At 37.5% G+C, this 17,941-nt stretch overlaps 1 protein-coding gene across 1 annotated transcript in view; it reads left to right on the forward strand.

Moving 5' to 3' along the window:
* ANGPT1 (angiopoietin 1) overlaps nucleotides 1–17,941 on the forward strand; it is a 169,703-nt gene that overhangs the window by 69,150 nt on the left and 82,612 nt on the right. The window contains exons 2-3 of the mRNA XM_054192562.1: nucleotides 10,447–10,602; nucleotides 13,705–13,826. Coding sequence (XP_054048537.1) covers nucleotides 10,447–10,602; nucleotides 13,705–13,826 — 278 coding nt within the window. The remainder of the gene's footprint in view (nucleotides 1–10,446; nucleotides 10,603–13,704; nucleotides 13,827–17,941) is intronic.

Here is a 17,941-nt window from a genome sequence, read left to right on the forward strand (position 1 = left end):
TGATAGTTTCTATCTGAAATTTTTATGCATGTTTCTCATTTTAGTAATTATTGGAAGGAAGTATTTGGCAACACTTTTATTTAGGTATATTAACTCACCGTTTGCCATGTATTTAAGCAGTTCCTTCAGCACACAAAGAAACCAAATTTTCTGGGTCTGCACATATTTTGGCAGGATCATCTCTCTACGATGCAGAGTTACACATTCATTATAATGCTGAGAATTATAGGTGTGTCTGGAGGCACTTAGAGATTAATGGGTATATATAGAATTTCAGGAATGGAAAGAAAAGGTGTTAAGAGTTTGTACTAGTAGTTAACTTTTTTATAGTGCTGTGGGAAACTGAAGTTCTTAATTTACTGCTACAAATATTTCTGGAAATTTCATTTATTTGTGCTTTAAAATTATAAAGTGATTCCAGCAGAAGATGTATCAATATCATTTTTTAATGTCTGTAGTAAAACTAAGGTAAACAATGACGTATTCAGAACATCTATCATTAAACCACTTGTGCCTAGATTATTGTAATAAAAGTTGAGAACCATAAATATAGACAAACTTTATAGGACACAAATGAATATTTCTGTCTACCTACATTTATAACCCATAATTTAAGGGACTTACTTATTATGTATCCGTTCTTGTAAATCTATGCACATAAATACTGTGTGGGAGAATATATAAACCCTTGTCTAGATATTAATTGCTAATAGACTGAAGTAGTTCAGCAGATTTCAGGCGTCTATTTCCCTGCGTTTAGAGGGGAAATGGATTTTACAGCACATAGAGGCTTTGCTCTTTGCTATATTAGGTACCAATGGACAAGAACATCAGTCTTCAATATAAACTGGAATCGCGGTGTTGACACCACAAGACATAAAGTAAAATAAAATAATATTTGCCATCAGTAGGCAAGGGAAAGGAGGAGAAAATAACAGGGCTCTTGATTAAAATATTCTCATTCTGTGTACTGCAGGTAGGATTCTTTTAAACACTTTTCACTAAATAAGACATGCTGAGGTGAGGGATCTCATCTGCTTACAAACACCTTGGCTGCTCAGGTGCTCTAGCTTGTCAAAGGCTTCACTGAGAGTCAGAAATTCGTAGCAGCATGCTGTGCCATCAAGCAGACCATGAACCATGCCGTGACTGCAGATGTGTTTTGAGGTAAAAAGTTAGCTGCATAAACACTAATCAAGGCCACAAAGATCACTGGCCCCACACTTCATCTGTTTTGGACAAGGCAAAATTCTACCATGGTTTAGTCCTAACCAGGTGCCTGTGAAACATCATAGGGATCACAGACAGGGAGTACACAATAAGATTTACATTTCTGGTAACTCTGAAACTTTAGGAAGCTTGAATTATTCCCTGTCACCCAGCAAATGATATGAGATCACTTTCAGTTTTCCTCACCACTAGGTTATTTATAATAGAAGTACACGCATGGAGGATGTGAATACATAGTGCACAGATCATGAGTTCTGCTGACTGTTGTTAAGACTGGTGGAATGCAGGGAGTGGATGTTTTGTGGATCTCTCCGGGTAAAAGGTAAAAATAAGTAGTTGCCTGAAAGAGTGGGGAAGGTGTTTGGTGGCCCAGGGGATCCCCTTGCACCCCTGTAGCCCCAAAAGTACTGAAATTGCAGTACTTTCAGGGGTGTCAGTGCATCTAAACGTCCCGTTTATGCTTTCAAAAAAGATCCCAAATTAAAACTGTAGATTATTGGCAGTCATCATAATATAATGTCCTGGATCTTCAGTTGATTTTGAGACTTTGTATCAGGTGGTGATGAAAGGCAGAAGGTTAATCCCCAATGAAGTTACAACCTACACAGGAAAGATAGACAAATGGTAATAAAAAAGATTTATGATTTCTTCATCAGGGAGGACCTAAGATAGAGAACCTAAGAGCTGAAGGCAGAGCTCATGACAGTGAATAAAGAGATTTCCCTTCTGTGATATTTATTTATGGCACCACAGAAAGAGGAATCTTGTGCAAAGACTAGAACATAATGCAGTTGAGATTTAATTTCACAAACTTTCTTGGAAGAGTGTTCTCATACACAGAATACCAACAATACGCTCATATGTCATAGTGATGAGTGCAAGAAAGAAGTAGAATTAAAAATAGATTAAGTAAATAAAATGTTAAAACATTATACTACCTCCTATAACACAAATAAAAAATTACATATAGATTCCAAGCTATACTACAGCTACCCAGGTTCACTGAAAGTTTAGCTATAAACTGGCAGTGCAATATAGCAACCACAACTATTTATGCAGTTTAATATTACAGTTTTCAAGAACAGTTATGTAATGTAGTGAGGAGATATTTCAGTGGAACTAATTTTGATTATGTCAAATGTTCATCTTCAGGACTGAGACACAAGGTGTCTAAATATTCTTCTACACAGAAGTTGTTCCAAAATTAGTTATTCTGAAAAGTACTCCTCACAAAAATTATCTTTGACAAAGAAAATGAATTAGTTCCACGCTTTAATAGAAAAATATTTTCAAAAATATCCCCCCAGATGTTAATTTTTGTACGGTAAGATTGCAAATGTTGCTTTTTCAACAATTATGCCTTTCCCTTCAGTGTATATTGGGGATGGTTCATGTGTGCGGTCAACTGTATAATCATAAATGAATTTAGTTTATAGAATTAAGTGGTTTGGAAAGTAAGATCAAGAAAGAAAAATATGGTTGACGTTGTAATAAAATTTGCAAAGGTTAACATTAAACTGGATAATTCTTTGAACCAGAAATATTACTAATCAGTAGAAAATAAGAACATATTGTTCTGATTTACTTGTTACAAGTAGCTTCCTTATGGGACCATTTAATCACATTTGATATGATTCTCAGTTATGCTGCTTATTGACTTACTAAGCCTTCCGGTTAAAAAACTGAGAGAGATCTAATAGAAAAGTAATTAAGTTGACTCTTAAAATGTTTTATATGCGTTTTTAATAACTGTAATTAATTACATTTGGAATGACAAATAAATTTCCTTTATACAGATTTTTGTGTTTTAGTCTAGAAGCAGGCACGTTTTTAGAGTGATACAAAACTTTGAAAACAAATTGGAAAGATTTCTTTAGGATGCCTTAGCAGACAGCTTAGATAGAATTACCAGTCCGGTAATTCTTGGCCTAAGTCAATACACTGCCTTTAATATGCCAGATACTTTGTGAGGAACCGAAAATCAACCTTCTTGCTCCCATAAATTACCCATATATTGAATATTATGCTATTGGGTAAACCTAAGTGGGGAAGTCTTCTGTTATCTTGAAAAAAGAACTCTGTGTTCCCCATATCTTGTCTTGATTGGTGTAGCAAGGGCTATTTCTATTCATATCAAAGTATAGTGCTTAATAATAATACTTTTGCTTCCATTTTCCCAAGATTCTAGTGGGATGCCATATAGTGTATTCTTCCTCCACCATTATTTATTATTGCCTATTACATTTTATGTACTTTACTGCATAAGTTAACATGGTACAGAGATGCCAAGCCACTATGCAAGCTCGAGTATCCACAAATTGGTTGATTTTCAGAAACTGTAGTTTCTAAAGCAGCCTAATAGAAGTAACTTGACTACAATATGGTGCTGCCATTTTATAGCTGCAGAACTGGTTCACACAATAGTTTCTCAGATGGTTCTGCAGACTGCATCCCTACTGAAGTATTTTCATACATGCAGAAACATCCTCAGGGACCCTCCTCATTTTGCTGCTTTGATATGTACTGAATAGTTCCTCTTATTTATATCATTATGAGTGGTTTTTTTGGCTTTGGTTTTGGTTTTCATTTTTTTGTTGTTGTTGTTTTTTTATTTGTTGTGTTTTTAATTAATTAGATTTTTTTTTATTGACTTCCTTCTAAAAGTTTCATTAGGAAATAAATTTTCCAACCTCTTCTCAATACAGTGGAGATTTTACTATAGAATTTGATTTCAAATATTGAGTTTGTGAGCTCGGATCTGAAGTAAAGGAATACAAAACCTGAGGAGAATGAAAAAACAGAACTAGAAAGAATCATAAAATACCATATAATCTCCCTGATCTTTACCTAAAGTATTATTTTAAGATGCCCAGTGAAAGAGTTTTCACTGTTTTTCTACAGAATCCCTACTACTATTTTATTACCTGTATTGTTAGAAAACTTTTCCCCTAACATGTAAAAGTTAAACTTCACTTACTGGTGCTTCACGGATGTGGAAAACAGATTATTCTCTTTCTCTTTGCAGTTTTATGTCCTTCTAGTCAGTTATTTTCTTGTTAGCATTCTTATTAAGCTAAACTTTCTTAAGTCTTTCAATTTTCTAGATTTATAACCATTCTTTGCTTTCTGTACACTCTCCCAAAATAATGTACGTCTTTCTTGAATGGCAACATTCAGAACTGGAGACAAAACTCCTGCAGACACTTTACTGATGCTGAATGCAGCAGAAAGATTTTTTGGAATAAGCTCTTACATCTGTTAGCCCTGATTTCTTCTGACAAAAAGCTGTCTGGTCATCTTTTTGTTTATCTGAAGAGGAAAACTTTTTTTTAATTTTTTATTTTTTTTTAACTAGCTAAACAATTCTTCAACATTCACATAAAACTTGTATTTAACTTAAGGGTGCTATAAACCCAAGCTCAACCACCATAAGGACAAGTGTCACCAGTGTATTGGAAATCACCTGGGTTAGAAATCTCAGTATCAGTCAGCTGGGGCTGAATCGAACAGTATTTGGCCGCTGTGGTTTCATTGGTCACATGTTAAAGAAACAAGTAGTAGTTAATTGTATCTGCAAGCTCCATACATGTGAGTATATGTTCAGTTTACAAATATGTATCTTATGCAGGCTATAAATTAAACATACATAATCAACCACCAATTCTTCCTGATGGCAATTTAATTATGTCTATTAATTATGCTTTATAGCCAGTTAGTAAACATATGAAATGCCAAAGATTCATGCATTCAAAGATTCAGGAGTTTAAGGAAAAGTATCTCTGATGTGTTTGGAACAGTTGGTTTGGAAAAAATAACCTAATGTTTCAGTTCAGAAATGCATATATTCATTTCAGCATGAGGTAGTTTATGAGGATATACACACTCTGCAAGTCATTGTTTGTTTGTCTGTCAGGAATAGAATTTGAAAAACCACAATATTGTGATTTAAGGTTAAGATATAAAAAATATCTAAGTAAGAAATCAAAACATTGCAAAATTACGGAAATCTATGAAACTGCAGAAACAAGTACATAATAATGAATTGCATAAGTATTATGCAAATAATTACTATCATTAAGATGCAACCGAAAAACTAACGCTTATATTCTTGCTGCCTTAAGGCTAGAAGTCTGGGTATATTGCAATTAAAAAAAAAAAAAGATAAAATAGAGCTCCTATTTCCTATTGCCAGCTTTCCTCAAAAATGTTTGTTTCATTAATAATAGTTGCAATGATTTCTTAGGGAAAGATTTATATATGTCATATCCCAACAGACCTGTCTCTGACTTCAGTTTGTGCACCAGTCATTTAAAGCTTTCACTTTAGCTCAGCAAGGCTGATTTCATAAATTCATTGAAATTATCAGCATGCATTCTGTATCATCTCAATGTAGGTAATCAGTTACCCAAGATCTGAAGAAGTTTCTTCCTCAAATGGATCACTTCTTTTCTCCTTTGGTGCAATCTATATTGCAATCATACTAAGGCTAGTTGAGGACAGATTTGGAAAAGCAGACAGTCATCTTAATTGTCTATTTGATGGTATATCTACTTTTTTTTTTTCTGGCTGATGTGCGCATTCTTTGACATGCTTAAAGCCCAGATAAGGTTGTTCCAAATCAGGTGCAAATTAATGTGTTAACATTTGAGCATTATTCATTGCCTTTATGTGCCATCCACGTTCATTTTCCCTGATTCCAACTGATCACATATGGTCAGAAATAGTGGAACAATACATTCTGGTTGGTCTCTACTCCTTGTATCTGTAACATGAGAAGGCAGTATTGTTGCAAATTTGTTGTTCTATCAATCTTTTCTCATTGACAAATAGTTCATAGAAGATGTTATTTTTTAAAATAAATGTAATATTGGCCTTTTCAATATAGAAATAAAATCACGTTTCTTTGTGATAAACTCCTTGTTAACCCCTTCAGCTTCTGCAACAGTCAAAGACATTCTATGGTATTCTCTCTCTTTCAACTTCTTCCAGCTTATTCCCACTCAGGCTGTTTGTGTATTTATAAAATACAAATTGCCTCAACTGTCACTTTTATATCTGACTCCCCGAGGCAATTTGTCAGTGTGGGGACCCTGACAGTTTCTGCCTCAGACAGAAAAACAAAGAAAGAAGAATGGAACTTTCATCAGTTGTTGTGGTATAGTATTACTAGTACATCTTCAGGTATGCAATGCAAGACAAGACAAAACAGCTCTTACAAAATACCACTGCGGCATTGTCTTTCTGTTATTCCAAATGATGTGCAATACATGGTTAATGGTGGGACAGGGAGAGCTGTTTATTATTACTTTAACTTGCATTCCTGTTCTAAGGCACTGTATGAAAACCTAATGTCATCTGGATATCATAGCAGTCCTTACCGTATCATTACATGGGACCAACATTACTTGATCAAAGTAAAAGAAAAAGCTCTTATTTTATTTATAAGCCATCTGCCACAAACTATTATCATTTACTTAGGCTTTAAGTTACAGTTTCCATTTTAATAGTTCTATTAGTGTTTGGGTGGCTTCTATGAAGATTATTCAATATACATTGTCCAGAAAAAGCTAGATACTTTTAATACATAATCCTCTGGAATGTTTATTAAACAATAACATTGAACCTTCTGACAGTTTTATTTCTGAGAATGTTATAACATGGTTATGCATCCCACTGGTAATTCTGCATTACCGAAAACTCCTGTGCAATGTTATGAGTCTTACCGAAAGCAGATGCAGCCGAATTAATAACAGGGGCATCAATGCACTATAGTAGGAGGAAGGGAAGGGGGAAAAAAAATGCAGGAAAGACTTCTGATCCACTTCTGCAACAAAAAGTAACTGAAATAAGAAGAAAAAGTAACATGAGGATTTGAAAATCTAAATGTAAAAAGTAGATTCACCTGAAAAGAGTATTTCATCACTCGTTATATATTTACTGTTTAATGCAGAGTCTCCAGGCAAATTGAATTTAACTTAATTATAAGACGAAGGGGTTCTAAAAAACAACTTAAAACCCTAAATGTTCTTGAATTTACTTCTCTGAATAGGTTTCTGCAAGTCACATTTTCTGTGAGGCCACCCTGCAAGGATCCTTTTATCACCTGTTAAATAGATGCTATTCCTCTTAACTAACTACAAAGAAAGCTCAGTCTAAGGTTCAGTACACTTAATACAAAGGCTACAAAGAAGGGGAGGCTTCAGATGAAGCTCAGTGCTTGGCCGTAATGAACCTGATAAATGTTGGTTTCCTGCAATAAAACTAATAGGTGAAATCTTGGCCTATTGAAGCCAATGGGAATTTTGCCATTGATTTTAGCAGGGCAAGTATGGCAACCAATAAATCTACTGAGCAAACTGAAAGAAGTGGGTGAAGGAAGGAAGGGGAATTAATGTAACAGAACACAGAACCTCTACATTATTTCAGTTCTTGTTCTACCCTTGTCTGCCTAAATGAATGGCTCCTGATACTCCTGAGATGTGCTCAACAGAAACTATTGTGGCAGTGTACCGAACACCAAATATTTACAAAAGCATTTAATGAGTAATTCTTAAACAGGAAGATCAGCTTTGTTGTTATAATGAGTCAGTCTCAGATTCAACCAGAGGTTGTTTCAGGGGTGAGTAACCAAGGGCAATTGCCCAAGACTGGATACCATGGGGAATGTGTTGGACTACAATAATTATAAGTACAACTTACCCAATATACCTCAATCTATGCCTGTGTTCTTGCTGGTCAAAACCTGCTGTAGGTCCACGCAGATGCAGTTAGATCTTTCAAGCGCAATCTTTTCTGCAATGTGAGTAAAATAACAGGCAAAAAAATTAATTAGCATTACTAATGTCTTTTTGTCTTTTTATATTTATATCCCTATCTGTGTTTCTTTTTACTGATGTGTGAAAATATCTGATTTCTGATGTGCATTAAGTGTAGCCACCATATTTTTGTGGGGGTTTTCCCAGACATCCATTACACACATGCACCATATAGCCTACTTACAGCAAGGCAGTTTCAGAAAGCTGCAGACTAACAAATCAAGCGCTGTACAGCCACATCACAGATATCCATAAGCAAAAGACATTGGATGTGAGGAAACGTACATGTTGGTATCCCACCATGGGCTGTACCATTGTACTCGAGAGCCCCATGTTTCCTTAGGAAGTGAAAGCTGTGGGAGAAATTTTAACTTCTTGTTCAGGTGTTCCAGTATCTGGACCAGAATATGGAGAAGACCAACCATCCAGTTTGTGGGGCTCTCTCACTGTGATTATTTGCAACCAAGGGACAGTTTGTAGAAAAAAAAATATTGGTTAGAAAACAACAAGCAAAGGGTGGCTTTACATTATCTGATGTGAAAGAGATATATAGGGATCATACTTCTGAACATAAAAACATGGTGTAGAAATGTGATAGATCTGCAAAATCTCCCTTGACCTAGCTTAATATCTGTAACACTTATCTGAGTAATGAGATAGTAATAAACTAAAACAGAGTAAACTTACACTGGGAGTGGAAAATGGTGACATCCACTGCAGACACTGTTTTGCAATACACAGTTTTCCTTGGCTGTTAAATCTCAGTCTAATACTTACCAGAGTATTCAACAATAAATTTTCCCCACCACTTAAAACACTCTGCAGTTTCCAGCCCAGAGCTGTTACCTGGCAATTCAAGCAAACTTTTTTTACTGTCTGAAACTGTAGGACATACATACACTTTGGTTTTGACCACCATGGGTATTAAGTGCTTCTCCAAACTGGGGTAAACAACCAACCAACCAACAACTGCCTTATGCAGAAAATACTTTACATTCTGGTGGTGTTCTTTCTCTGTAAAAATGCTTTTACAACTAGCAGAAGGTGCACATAAATGATTCAAATTTGTGATAAATCTTTTGTGAGCTATCTGATGTGGCTCATCAGAACACCTAACAGTAGTTACCCCTAGGCACAGGTATGCTTATACCTAAGATGGAAGCAGCCCTTCTTAGTAAATCACACTGTGTATCTGACTCCTGCTCCTTTCTTCAGCCTTTAAATTAACTCCATCTAGTTCTTACTATTTAGTTATGCAGCTTACCTTTCACAACGAAACATGCTTACTGCTGCAGAAGCAGGTCCGATGTGATTAAAATTATTAGGTAAAAAAACTGGTTGCTTAAGTCTGGAATCAGCTAACCATAAAAAACATGATCAGCCACAAAATGAAACTGAGGACCAAATCTTCACTGAGTGTAAATTGGCTGGACTCTAGCTGATTTCAGTGGAAGGTATTAAAAACTACATTCTGGGCCACCTTTCTTTATGTTAATACTTTATGGAGCACATCAAGCAAGATGCCAAAACAATGCTTGTATAAGTAAGAAACAATCTCATCACACTGCAGACTGGTCCTGGGTTTACAGTCTGTTGTGGCAGTGGGACGACCTCGGTAGCTAGAAGGGAATGACCCTGCCTGTGTTCACTAAAGCAAATGTAAGCAAAAAGTGCCCCGCACTCTGGGGTGCCCAGTTTATTCAGGGGATCCTAATTCAGATTCTGTTCAACAGACTGCAAATGCAAGCCAAGCAATATCAAGACAACTAAAGCGAAGGAGCAAAACAACTTTCTATGTTTTTTTGGTCAACAACCTCCTCCTTTTATTGCCATGCCAGTGTCTCCATTCCTTTACAATTTTTTGGTCACAGCTAAACTGAGCTGTGTTCATTGTTGAGTTTGTGAAACCCTTTGTGGGGATCTCACACAGTAAAAAATCATATTCATGAATTACCGTGAGACAGGAACGATCCAGGGGAGGCAGGATATGGTAGGATCTGTTCCAGGAAGGACTCACATGTAAGTTACAATGTACAAGCATGACCTGGCATTTCCCTGTGGTGCACTTTGTTCTTTTAGGGGTTCATTTTGGAGCTGCCATGACAACTTTACCACAAATACTCAGCACGAGCTTGACACAGATGGAGGCAGGCATCTCATGCTCCAGCTCATGACAGCAGGCCATGATACTGGGAAAAACACTGGGATTCTGTGATGGGGAGGGGGCTACACACGTAGTCAGGTCCCTACCACAACAGTCACAGGGTCAACTGAGACTTGGGCTCCCCCTGAAAAAACTGAAATTTCCCCTGTTGGCAAGAATGCCAGCTATGTACCCTTATGTCACCATAATGCCTAAACAAGTAAAAACACCATAGCTACAACCTTTCCTCTTTTACAGCTTGAGAACTACATTGTGGAAAACATGAAATCGGAGATGGTGCAGCTGCAGCAGAATGCTGTGCAGAACCACACGGCCACCATGCTCGAGATAGGGACCAGCCTCCTCAGCCAGACAGCAGAGCAGACGAGAAAACTCACGGATGTTGAAACCCAGGTATGTTCCCAGAGTGGTTTTCTAAAAGCTGTTAATTGCAGAGAACTTTTCCCATCCTCTTTCTTTTCTAGTGCATCACCACACAAAACATTTCAACACAGGGCTCCAAGAAACATACACACGCTGTTTATTAGCACCAACAGCGGTGATGAGTGACCCTTGTTATATGTCTTTCTTTTGATTTCATTTGGTTAGTATATTTAGCTGTGTGTGTAAGGGAGGCGGGACTGTCCAGGAAACTAAATCAGCATTTGACTTCAAATAAATAGCCCAGCTACCAACTGTGAATGATACAAGTGTCAAGCTAAATAATGAGTTTCAGGCTAAAACAGAGCCTTTGATCTCCATTGTTGTTTGCTTCTTTACTATTACAACAAAGTTTATTTTCTGCAACGTTTCCAGCTGTTTGGAAAGTAGTGTATGTATGCAGCTTTAAAACTGTGAAGAGAGGGACAAGCATCAGCTTCTTTATAAAACACTGTGTATTTTTTATTACTGTAAAATTGTATAACATCTCACGAATTTAAAGAGCCATCTTCGTATGAATCCTAGCACTAAAATCACTATTGTGATGGAAGTGAAAAGAGTATCACTGTCATAGCACAATTGTACAATTTCATACTGGGTTTATTGCAAAGAGACATACTACTTTTTGACTTTTGAATTCTTTTATCAGTTTAAGATGCATATGTGTTTTCCTTATTTTTGCTGACTTCCTCTTGATCTTCACAGCGTGTGGTATATTACCAGCTGCACTGTATTCGCGGTTCACTTAGAACAGAGGAATTAAAGTATTGTTTTTCTTTGTTTTGTTTTAGTAGCATCTGTACTTCTTGAAAGATCATATTTTCTATTTTAATGTCCTCACTCACGTTAACAATATCATTACCAAGTTATTACATAATCACATTACAGTACCTGAGCAACAACAGTAATTATGAAAGATAGACACACTGTCTTACACAGGTTCTCTGCACCTTTTTTTGTACATCTTAGTCAGCAGATCAACATTCACTCATAAATGTTGTTATCCAAATGACCACAGTTTCTAAAACATAGGATATTGACTTATGTAAATGTTGGGGAAAATCTTTAACTCAGTATCAACAGGATATCTAAATGGAAACGTAAGAGGTGAAGAAGGTGAAGACCTAGAGACTGTAGCATCGGTAAAGAAAAAGGAGGCATAGGAACTCTTCTTACCTATGTAGAGATGTATGTAGTTGTGTGTTAAGTACTCATTCACCGGTTCCTCCTTTAAGTATGTAAGGGACAAAATGTGCATTGCCTCTGTCTCACTTTTCCTTTGAGGAAGCACTTCAAGGTAGAGATAACCCTGGCAACTGCATGAAGTAGTGGATGACTTCCTCCTTCTACACCTATTGCTGAAGAATTTAAGGGATGTTTAAGGTATCAGTGGGAGTGGCTCTTCCTTGTTGCAGTCCTTGCTCTGACTTTCATCTCGGAGATGGCACTTCCCAACTCCCCTCTTTCAGCAGTATGAGAAAGTCCCTGTCTCTAACATTAATCAGGGAAGAGTGGTGCAGTTAGCTCAAGAAAGTGAAAAGAGACTGGTCTTGGCAGTGATGGAGGCAGCCAGCTGCATGGCAGAGAGGTGCAGGTCTGCAGGATACAAGGAGAAAGGCAGGCCAGGATCTTGTGCCTGTAATAGGAAGGACTTGTACCAGAGTAAGGAGTCGTCTGAATGACTGACGATAGAGCCTCCACCTCCTTAAAATCTCACTGACCCCTCCCAATCCCTGATCCATCCAGAATCCCACTGCTTCCCTTTAGGTTTTCTTCTCCACCTGAAGTTCTGCTGATGTTTTGCAGGTGGCTCCATAGATGTATTCTCTCTGGAAATCTGTTAGCACTTTCCTGTCTTCTTACCCCTCACCAACCTTCATAATACACCTTCAATTTCTACCAGGATCCTCTGAAACTGTGGTGATACCTCCTGGCACTTCCAAATTTACCCATCTTAAACAACACAGCAGCTGCCTACTGATCGTTTCCGATTTTGTTAACCTTGGTACCCTTAAAAAAGGACAACTCAAGTTGCTCTGTGAATGTCAACAATTTCAAACAAAAATAAGGCACTGCACTGAGTTTGAGAGCTGTTGTCTTTGCTTTATGTTCTGTAACAAATTCGTATCAGGCATTCATTAGAAAATCTTTTCATATAATCCTATGATGATACTGATAAGTGCCCTTTAAGGAAGGTCTGATAAGTTCCATTAAAGAGGGATCATCTTCAGTTCCAGAAGTGATTGCATCTCAGTTGTATGCACGTACACCTACAAAAAATATTTACATACACTCCTCCAGACTACGTAATGAATGACGATATCCCAACAAAATCAAGTAACATTACTTAATATTATTGCTTTCTTTCTTGCAAGCATTCTGTTATTTCCACTTTCAAATTATTTTTTATTAGAATCTATCCTCTTTCATCTAGTTAAAAGCTTCTTTCGGTCTGATGTATTTAGTAGAAGCTGTGCTACTGATACAGACCACCACTAAAGTGAAAGACAATTGCATAAAGCAATGTTTAGGATCACCGCCTTCACCTTAAAAATCTGTGTAAGAGTGCAAGTAGTGATAACATAAGCAGACACCAGACTTCTGCCAACACTGCAAAAGACAGAACTCAGGGGAAAGCCAAAGTAGGAGCTTTATTTACAAAACAGTGGATGCAACACTTTGGCTTCAGCCCAAGTACTCTTGCACTCTTCTGGTTTAAGCATGCTTTGTAGGAATGCTTTCAAGAATGAAAGCAATAATATTAATTAATGTTAGTTGATTTTGTAGGAATGCAATGTTTCTTTCCATTGAAATGAAGCTTATTTGGCAGTCACCTTTCCTTTTTCTGCCGGCCTAGTATTATTCTACAGTAAATGGGTGCCAGAATATCAGCTGGTACGTATCAGTGTAGCTTGATTGAGTTCATTTGCACCAGCTGAGCAGCTGGGGTTAAAAAAGGATTTAGAAACATTTTTTGGTGAATCATCAAATCAGAATGAAATGGTTGTATTATGTTGCTATAACAATATAACTAGGACAATAGAAAAAAACCAATGTGTTTAATTTATTCCTAAGGTGCTAAATCAAACATCTAGACTCGAAATTCAGCTACTGGAAAATTCGCTGTCAACATACAAGCTAGAAAAACAGCTGCTACAACAGACACATGAAATACTGAAAATTCATGAGAAAAACAGGTAAGAATAAGTACTTGGTCTCTTACACTCCATCTTTGTTCATCACAAAGTGGTCTGTGCATACATTGTTCTAAGCCACTGATAAAACAGAAGAAGCAAACATAGTAAGTGGAAAGTATAGGTAATATTTATGAAATGGCTGAAAAAGCCATTTAAGGGTGTGAACTTAGATTGTGTTACCTCCTGTGCGGTAAATACAAGTTGATTTTTACCACTTTTCTTGTGTACTGCAAGTTTACATCTCAGTTTGCTTCATGACAACTTAGTCATATGACCACAGTTCCTGCTACTGAAAAGCATAGAGATACCTTACATGAGCACTTTCAAATAGAAAAATATTAATAATAAATTATGAGATCATCAACTACCTTAAAGTGCATAGGAAACAGAAAATCTTCATCTTTCTAATTTTAATGGATGCAAAGATCTAACACGTAGAAGGATCTCTCTTTCCCTTTAGACTCAGTTGTATATTGCGTAGCTGGAGCCACTCTCTGTTTAAAGAACATGTGTATGATAAACATTTGGGTTTTATGTTGAAATTGAAGAAGAAACTGTTTAGCAGCACATAATTTTTTTAAGCAGTGAAGTGACAGTCAAGAAGTTGTTCCAGTGTTGTCCTTTTCTGTGCTTCTCAGAAGCACCTCCCTCAAGGACTCTGTACCTGAAGTCACTGGATTTAACAACCCAGTATCTCAGAGCGCGTGTGGTGGGTTAACCTTGTCTGGCTGCCAGACGCCTACCCAGCCGCTCTTATTCCCCCTCGTCAACAGGACAGAGGGAGAAAATACAGTAAAAAGCTCATGGCCAAGATAAAGCCAGGGAGATCACTTACCAGTTACTGTCATGGGTAAATCAGCCTTATTTATTGCCAGTTAATAATGGCGTAGGGTAGTGAGAAATAAAACCAAAAAGACATTTTTGCCCTACCTCCCCTCCTTCCTGCGCTCCACTTCACTTGTAACTGCTCTGCCTCCCCCTTCCCCCGAGCACTGCAGGGGGATGAGGAATGGGGGTGTGGTCAGTTCACAACATTTTACCTCTCCTTTGTCATGTTCTTTCCCTTCTCCAACGTGATTCTTTCCCATGGCCTGCAATCCTTTGGGATAAGATGGCTCCAACATGGGTTCTCCTTATGGACATCTCCACCTGCTGCAGTATGGGGCCCTCCACAGGAAATGCCTGCTCCACCATGGTCTCTCCCAGGGGCACCTCTGTTCAGGCGCCTCCTTTCCTCCTTCTTTTCTGACCTTGGTGCCTGCAGTGTTGTTCCTCTCACTTTTTTCCCCTCACTCCCGACACTGTCATGTGGTGTTTTTACCCTTTCTTAAACATGTTTTGTCCAAGGTGCAACCATCTGGGCCAATGGGCTCAGCTGAGCCCTGTGGTGGGCTGGAACCCGTTGTGTCTGGCACAGGGCAGCCCCGGCCTCTCCTCACAGAGGCTGCCAAGGCCCCCAGGCTGCCTAAACCTGGATGCCCACACTCAATACAGTGGGTAAAGCCATTTTCCTTCTTGGCTGCCCTTCTAGAGACCTAAGGCTCATATTCCTGCCTCTGTAGCGGGCAGGTTTAAGCAGGACAGAGAGTGCTTGGACTCCGCAGCTTCACTCCCAGCTCCTTTCTAGAGAGGAACAACTGTGAGGTAAGTCTGACTGGGACTAAGGTTTCTCTTTCCCGTATCTACATTTGACATTGAAATAAGGCAAACAGCTTTAAAAGTGAGGTAATGACTGAAGTGTCCTGTACAAGCTTTAGTGGACTGTTTAAACTGAGATCGGACAGTTTGCCAAAAAAGGCAGCGTGCGGCTGAGCAGGAATCAGCAACTGAGGCGGAAAGACCTTGCCCGGGGCTATATGTAAGGAAGACTCACATCACAGTGGGCAAGGAGCTACTGGGAAAAGAAGGTGAAGAACCAGATAATGATGAAAAATAGAAAATGCTGTTACAAAGAAATATGTTTGCTAAATGTGTCTAGTTGCAAAGCTGGTCTAATAATATACCATTATTGCTATTGGTTATGAAAACCAATTTAGTGTATTTAATCTAACAACTGTTTACAGCCAGTAATTCCAGCAAATGTTATTCTGGAGACAATGGATTTCATTGAAAACTCTTGAACTCCACAGATTTCCCTTGACCAATTGGAAATATGAATAGATTAGTATGGGATTAACTTTGACTTCAGCCATCTAAAATTTAAGTAAGTCACCTGAACTGTGGACTGTCCCTGTAGTCCATGGAGAGAGTAGGCAGGAGGCAGTTAATTCTAGATATTTTACAAACCTATTTCAGTTTGGGATTAACCCAGGCATTAGTTAAGTATATAAATACTTGCATTTTTATCTGCTGCAATCTGGTTCGCAACAAAATTTTATTGGCTGCTCAAGACACAGAGTCTTGTGTACTTAACAATCTTATTTTATTTATTTATTTTAGCAATGTGTCAGGGTGTAAAGCCTTCATGTCAGTAAACAAATAAGTCTTGCTTAAGTTGACCTTTGACTTGTCTGACGTTATGATGAAATGGTCTGTGACATGTCAAAATGGTCTGCCTTGATTTTTTGGAAAAAAGGAGGGGTATGTTAAAAAGCACGTTTTATACCCAATTGTTTCTCTCAGAAGTACAGTTTTATGTGGATAAATGAAAAAGCACAAGGAATTTCATCCTTTAATGAAGTAAGAACCTGGCATACACTGTCCAGGTTCTGTTACTCTCTCCTTGGGAGGGGTAAAATTAGGGAGAGGGCAGTATTATGATTACACTAAAATACGGATCATTATCTCTGTATGATCATCTGCTCCTAACAAAAAGCTCCATAATCTCAGCCTCCTAGGTCCTGATCCTGAAATCAATTATGTGTGTATCAGGTTCACTATGGGACAAATCTTGGTGATCTCAGCAGATACTAGGTTTCTGGACACGTTTTAGCTTGCTTAACTTTAAAAAGTATGTATAGCTTGTCTATCAGAACAATATTCCATATTTGTTTGCATTTAAAATATCTTCATCCCTGTCATATCACTTATGCATCAATGAAATAGGCAATGCAGACAAAAGGAGTTTTCTCTATGTGGACTGTAAACTTTATTTGGAAAGGGCCTTTCTTTTGCAGTAGGTATAAACCACAGTGGAAACAAGTGTAGGAACTATTGTCATCACAAAAATAATCAAAACAGATGGTGTGCTGTAGGCAGATAATTTCTTTCTCTGTGCTAAAATTTCCTCTAAATAAAATAAAAATAACAATCTTAATCGCATTCAAAGAACTGGATTTTGGATGAAAGTAATGCAAAATCTTATAGTAATAACTGAGCACTGATGTACTACAGTAACTTGTATATTATCCTTAAATAAAATGAACACTGCACATCAACAGGGGACCAATGCATGTTCTTTAGACTAGAAATATGTCTATTCTTGGCTTTTCTCTTTACTTCCTGCCTCTGCTGGGAAGAGTGGCCAATTTTCTTCTTTTTATCCCACTGAAGTGAAAGATATTCCATGGCATAAGTAGAGTCACATTTGCCCCAGAATCATGTTTCTATTGAGTGCTCTCATGCCATAAATAATTTAGTTTTGTGGGTTCCCACCCACTATAATGTAAATGGTGGTTTCTTCCATTGCCATTTTTTCTCCCACAAGAGCTTTCTAAAAACTATTTTGATTTATTCTTGAAAGATTTCCCTGCTTAAGTGATTTTATGAGCCCCCCCTTTTTTTTTCCCCAGAGTGTACCAGCTGCATTTAACTTATTGTGTGCCTTTTGTTTCAATATGTAAGTGTGAAAACAACTTTTTATTTATGCAAATGAAACAAATGAGGAAAAATATAATGGAATTCTGGATCTTCCAGCAATAAATAGTGGAAGTGAAATTTAAACATAAAATCCAGTTTGCATTTGCAGACAATCAAACTAGAATAACACATTCAGTACAAGAACTCTATGAAAGGCAAGGACTCAGGAATGATTCTTGAATTTCCATCTGACTGTGTGAAAGGTGAGGAAACACAGTATGTCTATTTGCAGGTTTGGCATATACTAAAAAGATAAATCCAGATTTTTCACTTCACTTTGGGAATTTCAATGGCAATATCTTGTCACTGGTGTAAAA

This window comes from Rissa tridactyla, chromosome 2 (genome assembly GCF_028500815.1).
Source record: "Rissa tridactyla isolate bRisTri1 chromosome 2, bRisTri1.patW.cur.20221130, whole genome shotgun sequence".
NCBI classification, from domain to species: Eukaryota; Metazoa; Chordata; class Aves; order Charadriiformes; family Laridae; genus Rissa; species Rissa tridactyla.